The following is a 12,026-nucleotide window of genomic DNA, read 5'->3' on the forward strand; positions in this document are numbered from 1 at the left end:
AGATGGTAAATTTTATGTGTATTTTAACCACAATTTCTTTTTTTTAAATTTTTTTAATGTTTATTTATTTTTGAGACAGAGCATGAACGGGGAGGGTCAGAGAGAGGGAGACACAGAATCTGAAACAGGCTCCAGGCTCTGAGCTGTCAGCACAGAGCCCGACGCAGGGCTCGAACTCATGGACCATGAAACCATGACCTGAGCCGAAGTCAGCCGCTTAACCAACTGAGCCACCCAGGTGCCCCTTTAACCACAATTTCAAAAATAAAAATATAGCACAAACTTTACATTTTTAAAAAAAAGTTATTGATTTCTCATTCTAAGTCAATTAAAATGACTATAGTTCAAGGTTTTTAATCAGAGTATGTGGTATGGGGTGTGGCTCAAGGTTTTTAAATAGAGTATGTGATGTGTGTGTGTGTGTGTGTGTGTGTGTGTGTGTATTTTCCCATGAGACATATTTTTAAATATTTTTAACATTTATTAATTTTTGAGAGACAGAGAGACAGAGCACAAACAGGGGAGGGGCAGAGAGAGAGGGAGACACAGAACTCGAAACAGGCTCCAGGGTCTGATCTGTCCGCAAAGATTTGGAAGTGGGTCTCGAACCCACAAACCATGAGATCATGACCCAAGCCGAAATCAGACGCTCAACCGACTGGGCCACCCAGGCATCCCTGCTATATGAGACATATGTTAACTAAACAGGCCCTAGTAAGAAGAGATTTGAGACTATCTGCCAATTGGGTGATACTCCTATCCTATTTTAATGAATCATAACAGAAAATACATTGATTCTACATCATATATGCTATATAAAATTTTAGAAGGGTTACACTGTGACTACATAGCAATTGCATAAATTCCCAAGTAGTATTCTATACATTTATTTTAAACTTAGAGGATCTAACTGAAAGAGCACCCTAAGGAGACACCTAATAAAACCCAAACATATACAAAGTTGTTACATTAGGTTGTATTATGTTTATTAATACTCAGATTTCTTCACATTAGAATGCATGACATTTTTTGCAGCAGTGTTTTGTCTTACTAATTGAATTTTTATTATTTTTATTGAAGTATAATTAACATACAATGTTATATTAGTTTCAGGTGTACAACATATTCATTCAACAATTCTATACATTACTCAGTGATCACCATAAAAACTGTAGTCATAATCTGCCACCAAATACTATTATTAAAATATCATTGACTATATTCCCTATGGTGTGCTTTTCACCTCCATGACATTTATTTTATAACTGAAAGTTTGTACTTCTTAATCCCCCTTATCTATTTCACCCATAAATCCCACTCACCTCCCTTTAAACAATTTTCTATTTGTTCTCTATGTTTTAGAGTGTTAGCTTGTTTTTTTAGATTGCATATATAAGTGAAATCATATGGTATTTGTCTCTCTCCATCTGATTTATTTTACTTTTAATTATATCTTCTATGTCCATCCATATTATTTCAAATAGCAATATCTCATTCTTTTTTCTGACTAATAGTCCTTTGTGTTTACATACCACAACTTCTTTATCCATTCATCTATTGGTGGACACGTGGGTTGCTTCCATATCTTGACTATTGTAAATAATGCTGCAATAAGTATAGTGTGCATATATCATTTGGAATTTGTGTTTTTGTTTTCCTTGGTAAATACCTGATAGTGGAATTATTGGGCCATATGCTATTTCCATTATTTTAAATATTTTAACGTTTTATTTATTTTTGAGAGAGAGAGAGAGAGAGAGAGAGAGAGAGAGAGGCAGAATGTGAGCAGGGGAGGGGCTGAGAGAGACGGAGACACAGAATCCGAAGCAGGCTCCAGGTTCTGAGCTGTCAGCACAGGGCCCGATGTGGGGCTCAAACTCACGAATCGTGAGATCATGACCTGAGCCAATGTCAGACACTTAACTGACTGAGCCACCCAGGTGCCCCATTATTTCCATTTTTAATTTTTTGAGGAACCCCCACACTGTTTCCCACAATGGCTGTACAAATTTATATTCCCACTAACAGTGCACAAGTGTTCCTTTTCCTCATATTTTTGCCAACGCATGTTATATCAATCCCAGACTTCAAGATATATGACAGGGTTATGGTAATCTGAACAGTATGGTTCTGGTACAAAAATAGACACATAGATCAATATAATATAATAGAAATAAATCCACACTTATATTATCAAATAATCTTTGGCACACGCAAGAATATATAATGGGGGAAACACAGTCTCTTCAATAAATGGTTTTGGCAAAACTGGATAGTTACATGCAAAAGGATGAAATTGGACCATTTCCTTACAACAAGCACACAAATAAACTCAAATGGATTAAAGACTTAAATGTGACACATAAACCTATAAAACTTCTAGAAGAAAATATATGCAGTAATTTCTCTGACATTGGTCTTAGCAACATTTTTCTAGATATGTCTCCTCAGGCAAGGGAAACAAAAGCAAAAATAAACACCAAAACAAAAAGCTTTTGCACAGCGAAGGAAGTCATCAATACATTAAAGGTAACCTACTGAATAGGAAAAGATATTTGAAAATGATATATGGGATAAGGAGTTAAGATCCAAAATATATTAAGAACTTACTCAACACCAAAATATATGTGTAAATAATACCATTAAAAATGGGAAGAAGACCTGAATAGACATTTTTCCAAAGAAGACATCAGATGGCCAACAGGCACGTGAAAAGATGCTCAACTTCACTAATCATCAGGAAAATGCAAATCAAAATGACAATGAGATATTGCCTTACACTTTTCAAAATGGCTAGAATCAAAAAGACATGACTTTTGTATTCAATGGAGATTTAGTCATGATACAAATATAAATATATATATATATATATATATATATAAAAAACTTTATATATATATAAAACTAACATATTTGTCTCAATTTCCAACAAATCCCCTAAGGTTATAAACGTATGAATTATAGCTACTGCCTTGCATAAATATCTAAAATATTGTTCTATAATTTAAAAATACTGAAATTTTGGATAAGTATTGAAGAATAAGATATTCTGAGTTTTTAACAATTTAGCATTAATTTTGTTCATTGTAAACTCTTTTGAAACTCTTCAAGTTTGGGCCACTTTCTCACTTTATTAAGCACATTGTAATGAACACAACTTAATCATTCTTTGATAATCAATCTTATCAAAGTGTTTCAGGAGTATCATATGGAGCATAGGTACTCATGGTTGAGGATAAAATTTTTGGAAACAGAAAAAAAATAATTGCTACTGGTTCCAAAACCTACTATAGAAATGCCTGTTTATACCACATTTTGAATGTCAAATTTTCTTGCATTTTCCTCTCTCTAAAAAAAATATGAGCCAAGTACTAGGAAGTAAAGCTTTTACTTTATAATATTTTGTTCAGTCATCCCAGACCTCATTCAAAAAAGCAGCAAATTTAGCTTCAATGTGAGTCTTAGCAATTTGCACTGCTGATACTTTTAATTGGAAACACATGATCAAGTGCCTCTTTAAACAAAGCTGAAAACTAAATTCCCAACTCTCTTCTTCCACTCATGGTGACACATTGCTATTAACTATAAATAACAACATGTGGTGGGATCCACTTAGAATGTCAGTTATCTTTGATTCCTCATTCAAAACATTTCTCAAATTCAGAAAGATTCAGATGTGCCTCAACCAATTGCCATAGGAATCTGGACAGGGATTTTTAATGGATTTAATATATGAATCACATTTACATAGTCTAAAACTTGCCTTTAATATATAATAATAATTACAGAGAAGTGTTCTGCATCTGATTTTTATTCCATAATCTGTTCTCAATTTAAGTTTTAAATTGATTATGGGGCACCTGGGTGGCTCAGTTGGTTAAGCATCTGACTTCGGCTCAGGTCATGATCTCACAGCTCCTAAGTTCAAGCTCTGTGTTGGGCTCTGTGCTGACAGCTCAGAGCCTGAAGCCTGCTTTGGATTCTGTGTCTCCCTCTCTCTCTCTGCCCTTCCCCTGATTGCACTCTCTCTCTGTCTCTCTCTTTCAAAAATAAATAAATGTTAAAAAAATTTAAAAAAATATATTAAAATGATTAAACAAATTATAGGCAAAAATGCTTTCTTTCTTTCCATAAACTTCTGCTTAGCAGAGGGAACTCTAATAAAATTCACTTATTTCAAAGCAGTCATCAAGTTTTGATTTTGATCCAATCAAAAGTTCACTATAGTTTAGAATGTTTATACTACAATGACACCAAGATAGCAAATAAGTGTAGAAATGAATTTATTTTGAGAATACTTATTTTTAACAATCTGATGATATCTATAATCTTGGAGAAAATATGTAGAAATGAATTGAAATATGGAAAACATACAGATGGTTACATAAAAAATAAAATATTGATTTGATTCAGTGATGATATTGTGGGAATTATCCTCTTGGATTTGTGTTATTTTAATATATATTTTCAGTAAAGTAATATTAAAAAAATAATGTTTATTTATTTTTGAGAGAGAAAGAGAGGGTGAGAGAGAGAGAGAGAGAGAGAGTGGCGGAGGGGAAGAGAGAGAGGCACACACAGAATCTGAATCAGGCTCCAGGCTCTGAGCTGTTAGCACAGAGGTGAACACAGGGTTCAAACTCATGAACTGTGACATCATTACCTGAACTGAAGTCAGATACTTAACCAACTGAGCCACTCAGGTGTCCCAGTAAAGTAGTATTTTTAAATTAGAAAAATAAAAACAGTCCAAAATTCTAGCCCATTGTTAACTAAACTTATAAGAAAAGGTATTTATAAATGCTTTGTTCAAAATACAATAAACTAAGCAGGTGTTCTCAAGTGTTTCTACATATTGGTCACTGTGGTTATATTACAATACTATATTTTATTAGTCTATTTCTATATATTTTTGTTTGTATTTGCCTTTTCTCTCATAGTCTTCATATCCTATTTAAGAATCCTAAAAAGTAGGCACAAGAGCTAAATAAAGAAAATAACTAAATATTTGAGTATATAATGAGGGTAAATTGTCTTTAGTGAACTACACAGTCTATGAGAAAATGGAAGATTAAAAAAAATGAAGCAGCACATGAATTTGGCCTGTTATCACAGGAATTTCTTCTTGAGACAACACCCTTTGGGGTGATGTCCTTCTCTTGCATCCTTTTTTGTTGCTAGAATCTTTTCCAGCATAATAGTACTGATATAAGTTTTGTTTGGATTTTCTTTTTTATTTTTTTTAACGTTTATTTTTGAGAGAGCACGAACAGGAGAGAGGCAAAGAGAGAGGGAGACACAGAATCCAAAGCAAGCTCCAGGCTCTGAGCTATCAGCACAGAGTCCAAGGCAGGGCTCAAACCCATGAACCGTGTGATCATGACCTGAGCCAAAGTCAGACTCTAAACCAACTGAGACACCCAGGTGCCCCCAGATTTTCTTTTTGAGGGGACAGGTTGTGGAAGAGGTTGGATAAGGAGCTGTGTGTTATAGATGTTGGGATTTTCCAAAGAGAGAGCAACATTCCTCTCCAAAACAGTTTCTCACAAACTCTAAGGAGAGATAGAGTGAGAAACCTGAGTTGAATTTAATCTTACAACGTTGTTTCCTGCCATAGTTTGAAAACTCATGTTGAAATTAGTAATTAAAGACATTTCATGCTCACGGATTTAAAGAACAAATGTTAAGATGTCTATACAACCCTTGGGGCACCTGGGTGGCTCAGTCTGTTGAGTATCTGACTTCGGCTCAAGTAATGGTTTCACAGTTTGTGATTTCAAGCCCTACGTCGGGCTTTCTGCTGACAGCTTGGAGCCTGGAGCTTGCTTTGGATTCTGTGTCACCCTCTCCCTCTCTCTCTGCCCCTCCCCACCTAGTGCGCTCTCTCGCTCTCTCTTTCTCTCTCTCAAAAATAATTAAACTTTAAAAAATGTCTATACTACCCAAAGCAACTAACACATTGAATATAATTCCTATCAAAATATTAACAGCATTTTCACACAAGTAGAACAAGCAATCCTAAAATTTATATGAAACCACAAAAGGCCCTGAATAGCCAAAGTAATCTTGAAAAAGAAAAGCAAAGCTTGAGGCATCGAATTCCGAACTTCAAGTTGTATTACAAAGCTGTAGTGATCAAAACTGTATGGTACTGGCAAAAAAAAAAAAAAAAAAGAATAAAAAAAGATACATAGATTAATAGAACAGATAGATAACCCAGAAATGAATGCACAACTATATAGCAAATTAATTTTTGACAAAGCAAAAAAAATATCCAAAGGGGGAAAAATAACAGTATCTTTAACAAACGGTGTTGGGAAAACTGGACAGCAACATGTAAAAGAATGGAGCTGGACCACTTTCTTACACCATACACAAAAATAAATCCTAAATGGATTAAAGACCTAAACATGAGACCTGAAACCATAAAAATCCTAGAGGAGAATATAGGCAGTAACCTCTTTGTCATCAACTATAATAACTTCTTTTTAAATTTGTCTCCTTAGACAAGGGAAACAAAAGCAAAAATAAATAATTGGAACTTCATCAAGATAAAAAACTTCTGCATAGTGAAGAAAACAATCAACAAAACTAAGGGACAACTAATGGAATGGAAGAAGATATTTGCAAATGACATATCTGATAAATGGTTAGCATCCAAAATACATAAAGAATTTATACAACTTAACACCCAAAAAATGAATAACCCAATTAAAAATGGGCAGAAGACATGAAAAGAAATTTTTCCAAAAAAGACATACAGATGGCAAACAGACACTTAAGATGTTCAGCATCACTCATCATCAGGGAAATACAAATCAAAACTGCAATGAGATATCACCTCACAACTGCCAGAATGGCTAAAATAAACAACACAGGAAACAACAGGTGTTGGTGAAAATGTGGATAAAGGGGAATCCTCTTACACTGTTGATGGGAATGCAAGCTGGTACAGCCACTGTGGAAAACATTTTTGAGTTTCCTCAAAAAGTTAAAAATAAAACCACCCTATGGCCCAGCAATTATACTACTAGTTATTAATCCAAAGGATACAAAAATACTGATTCAAAGGGGCACATGGACACCAATGTTTATAGCAGCATTATCCACAATAGCAAAAATATGGAAAGAGTGCACATGCCCATTTACTGATGAATGGATAAAGAAAAGGTGGTATATGCACAAGGGAATATTACTCAACCATCAAAAAGAATGACATCTTGTCATTTGCAATGATAAGGATGGAGCTAGAGTGTATTATGCTAAGCAAAGTAAGTCAGAGAAAGACAGATACCATATTATTTCATTGAACTGTGGGATTTAAGAAACAAAACAGATGAACATGGGGGAAGGGAAGAAAAAATAAATTAAGATAAAAACAGAGAGGGAGCAAAATCATAAGAGACTCTTACCTATAGGAAACAAACTGAGGGTTGCTGAAGGGGAGAAGGGTGGGGGAATGTGCTAAATGGGTGATGGGAATTAAGGAGGGAACTTGTTGGCATGAGCACTGGGTGTTATATGTAAGTGATGAATCACTGAATTCTAAATACTACACTATATGTTAACTAACTTGAATTTAAATAAAATCTTGGAGGAAAAATAATGAGCTGCACCATTTCCTGGTTAAAAAAAAAGCTAAAAATAGTAGTATCCTATGATTCAGCAATTGCACTACTAGCTATTTGCCTAAAGAATACAAATATACTAATTCAAAGGGATATGTGCACCCAATGTTTATAGAAGCATTATCTACAACAGCCAAATTATGAAAATATCCCATGTCCATCAACTGATGAATGGATAAATAAGAGATGGTATATATATATATATATATATATATATATATATATATATATAAACACAATGGGGTATTAGCAATAAAAAATAATGAAATCTTGCCATTTGCAAAGACATTGAGCTAGAGAGTATTATGTTAAGCAAAATAAATCAGTTCAAGAAAAACAAATACCATATAATTTCAGTCATATGTTGAATTTAAGAAACAAAACAAATGAGCAAAGGGGAAAAAAGAGAGAGGGAAGCAAACCAAGAAACAGACTCTTAACTATAGAAAACAAACTGACGGTTGCTAAAGGGAAGGTAGGTGAGGGGTGGGTTAAGTAGGTGATAGGGATTTAGTAGTGCACTTGTGATGAGCCCCAGGTGTTGTATGGAAGTGTTGAAACACTATATTGTATACCTGAAACTAATATTACACTGTATGTTAATTGGAATTTAAATAAAAACTTTAATAAAATAAAATAATTAGTAATTAATGCATAATATGCCTATATCTTTACATGTTTATTTCATCTGTGGACATTAATCATATATTTTGCATTGATTCTGTAGCTTTTATCTCTTTTATTAAGATTTTTTAATTTTTGATTGTGGAGACAGCACATCTTCAAAGTTTTGTAGCACTAGGTACCATAAAATGCCATTTTACGACTTTCCAGTCATTAAAATATTAGTACTACTGGAGCAGTGTCAAGAATTCTGCTTACTACTTGGGGATTATGTGATCATCATGTTGGGGTTTAATGGATAAAGGCTAAACGCAACATGGCCCTGTGTTTTATTTGACCATGTGATCATTTAGCACTGTAATGTGAATCCAGTACAGCTGTCAATTCTAACTTTCCAATTAACTTAGAAAATATGCAACTCTATATCTAATTTCCTAAGCAGAAATGATATAGGGAATTGTTTTTATTATTATTAAAAAAAAAGTATGAGAGCTCTTTCTGCCTAGGTGATCACCTCCTGCTTTAATTTTGGGATTAGCAGCCTAAAATTAATACTTAAAGATAATAAATAAAAACACAAAATTTTAAAAATAAAGAAAAATCTAAAAAAACATTTAAATTAAATTAAATTAAATTAAATTAAATTAAATTAATTTTATCTTGGCACAGGGCAAGCGGGAAATTACTTAGCAAGGTTCCGGGTTTCCTCACGCCCCGCCCGCCCTACCACAGCTAAATGGTTTTCGTCCTTGGGGTGCTCTGTCCTGCGGAAAGCAATCCGTGTCCATCTGTCCCAGCTCTGTCCGCCCGCCTCGCATCTACCCTTCTCTTCTGACTCCGCCCCACATCTGTCCGGAACCGCCTCCCGCTGAAGCTGACCCAGTGCGCGTCCGCCAGTCAGTCCCTCCGGACCTGCCGCGAGTCTCAGACTGCCGAAATTACCGCGCGTCACTCGGTCCGTACCCGGTGGGCATCTGGGGTATCTGTGCGGTCTTCCGTCCCCAGCGCGTGTGTCTGTCTGTCTGTCTCTGTCTGATCCGCCTTCTGCAGCCTGCCTTCCGGCCCCAGCGCACCAAGTGTTTAGTCTGCCCTTTCACTGACGCTGAGTGTGTTTAGCGGCCTTAGCTGCGAGCCCGCCTGAGACCGGCCAGGCAGCCGGCGGAGGAATACACGTTTGGCCCCTGTCCAGGTTAAGAGAATTTTAAGCCAGCAGGAGCTCGAGGCCTATATTTATGCTGAAAACGGGTCTCAAGGCCTCTGTAAGCTAATGGAGATGTGGGGGGCCAGCCAGCTGCTTGATGATTTCTTACAATTAAATGAGGAACAGAGAATTTCTTTCTTACTACTGGCTTTTAAAACAGATTTTAAATCTTAATGGGTGGAAATTATAAATTCTTTAGGTAGAACAGATTCGTTATTGGGATGCATTGTTGTCTGATGTGTTTGTTCTGAGTCCGCTGACCAGCTGTTTCTGAACTTCATTTTCTCAGCCTCAACAGTGATTCTGAAACTGCTTTTAGCTTCCTTCGCCTTGGCTTTCTTCTTTTTGTGAACAGCTGCTTGGCCCATAGCTTAGAGAAACCAGCCTTTTTTTCTCTCCCGCGAAAGCCTCCTTCCTGTGCTTAGAAAGATGGGGAGTGGAGAGCCTAATCCTGCTGGCAAGAAAAAGAAGTACCTCAAGGCTGCCCTGTACGTGGGTGACTTGGACCCAGATGTTACTGAGGACATGTTATATAAAAAGTTCAGGCCTGCTGGCCCTCTGCGCTTCACCCGAATCTGCCGTGACCCTGTGACCCGCAGCCCCCTGGGCTATGGCTATGTTAACTTCCGATTTCCTGCAGATGCTGAGTGGGCCCTGAATACCATGAATTTTGATTTGATTAATGGCAAACCTTTCCGCCTCATGTGGTCTCAGCCAGATGACCGCTTAAGAAAGTCAGGAGTTGGAAATATATTCATCAAAAACCTGGACAAATCCATAGATAATAGGGCCCTTTTTTATTTATTTTCTGCTTTTGGGAACATTCTCTCCTGCAAAGTCGTATGTGATGACAATGGCTCTAAGGGTTATGCCTATGTGCACTTTGACAGCCTGGCCGCTGCCAATAGAGCCATCTGGCATATGAATGGGGTGCGGCTCAACAACCGCCAGGTGTATGTTGGTAGATTCAAATTCCCAGAAGAGAGGGCAGCTGAAGTCAGAACCAAGGATAGAGCAACTTTCACTAATGTTTTTGTTAAAAACTTCGGAGATGACATGGATGATGAAAAACTGAAGGAAATCTTTAGTGGATATGGGCCAACTGAGAGTGTTAAGGTAATAAGAGATGCCAGTGGGAAATCTAAGGGCTTTGGATTTGTGAGGTATGAGACGCACGAGGCTGCCCAAAAGGCTGTGTTAGACCTGCATGGAAAGTCCATCAATGGGAAAGTTCTATACGTAGGTCGAGCACAGAAGAAAATTGAACGATTGGCTGAGTTAAGACGAAGATTTGAACGGCTGAGATTAAAAGAAAAAAGTCGGCCTCCGGGGGTGCCTATCTATATTAAGAACCTGGATGAGACCATCGATGATGAAAAACTGAAGGAAGAATTTTCTTCCTTTGGATCAATTAGCCGGGCCAAAGTGATGGTGGAAGTAGGGCAAGGCAAAGGGTTTGGTGTTGTCTGCTTCTCCTCTTTTGAAGATGCTACCAAAGCAGTGGATGAGATGAATGGTCGCACAGTGGGCTCCAAGCCCCTGCATGTCACCCTGGGCCAGGCCAGGCGCAGGTGGTGAGAATAAGAATGCTCAATTTGGTGCAGCCTTTAGCTGGTGCCTACTTAGTTTGGGCTACTTTGTGATAAGAGGTTATTTTATGGCAGGCTTTCTTTCTTTTTTCTTTCTTTCTTTCTTTTTCTTTCTTTCTTTTTGAAGTAAATACTTTCTTTTGAAAAAATAAGTAAAACTAGAAAACCTTGTTCATTTTAGTGAAGAATATAATTTCTAATTGTAAAACTGTAATTTTGTACCATTTTTTGTTAAAATATCCTTAGGGATATATAGAATAAACTTTGTCCCTCCACATATTGTTTTCATTATTATTATTATTTACCTAAACCAGTCAAGGTGAGGTACTTGAGTATATTTACTTCCTTATTGCAATTATACTGCTAAATGTAATTTCTTCTGTGCAAATATTCTCAAAATGGCCATTATTTCTGAATCTATCACACAGAAAAGTTCTAACTTGCTTTTTGAGAAATCAATAAAGCAGGGGAAAATGTATGTGATCCAATGAACATTTGTGCATAATTTTACTTTATTATTTAAAATGGATATTATTTTCAAAAGATCTGAGTTTTCTTTATTTAGTTATACATTTTTTCCCCTTTTTAATGTATTGTGGGCATATCAGAGAGTTGACAGTGGCTTTGACTAAGTATTGGGAGTTGTATTCAACTTCATGCCCAGAGAAGGGCAACTTCATGCCCTATTAGTGTTTTCTCAATTAGTATATTAGAAAATTAACACTTTAAGCATTATTAAAATGATGAGTTTTATCTTAAAAATCTTTCCTGAGAGATTTTATATATGAGTACAGTCTAAGCAGCATTCTTGCCACTCATTTTTTAAAACTCCTTAGTAGTACACATGGGTCATGTTAAGTTAACAAAGGTAAATAACTGCACTGAATTGCCTTTACCTATAGAAAATTTTAAAAATTTTACTTCAGCGTCTATAAAGTGTCAATATAAAGGGTAAATAATCCGTATAATGATGTTGAAAAATTA

The 12,026-nt window shown here is 36.1% G+C and overlaps 1 protein-coding gene across 1 annotated transcript; it reads left to right on the forward strand.

The window, feature by feature from the left end:
* Positions 1 to 9,139: 9,139 nt before the first annotated feature.
* PABPC5 (poly(A) binding protein cytoplasmic 5) lies at positions 9,140 to 11,349 on the forward strand. The gene is made up of 2 exons (XM_049644034.1): positions 9,140 to 9,207; positions 9,743 to 11,349. Exon 2 carries the CDS (start codon positions 9,883 to 9,885, stop codon positions 11,029 to 11,031), a length of 1,149 nt encoding a protein of 382 aa, XP_049499991.1. The 5' UTR covers positions 9,140 to 9,207; positions 9,743 to 9,882; the 3' UTR covers positions 11,032 to 11,349.
* Positions 11,350 to 12,026: the final 677 nt, after the last annotated feature.

This window comes from Panthera uncia, chromosome X (assembly GCF_023721935.1).
Source record: "Panthera uncia isolate 11264 chromosome X, Puncia_PCG_1.0, whole genome shotgun sequence".
Classification (NCBI taxonomy): domain Eukaryota; kingdom Metazoa; phylum Chordata; class Mammalia; order Carnivora; family Felidae; genus Panthera; species Panthera uncia.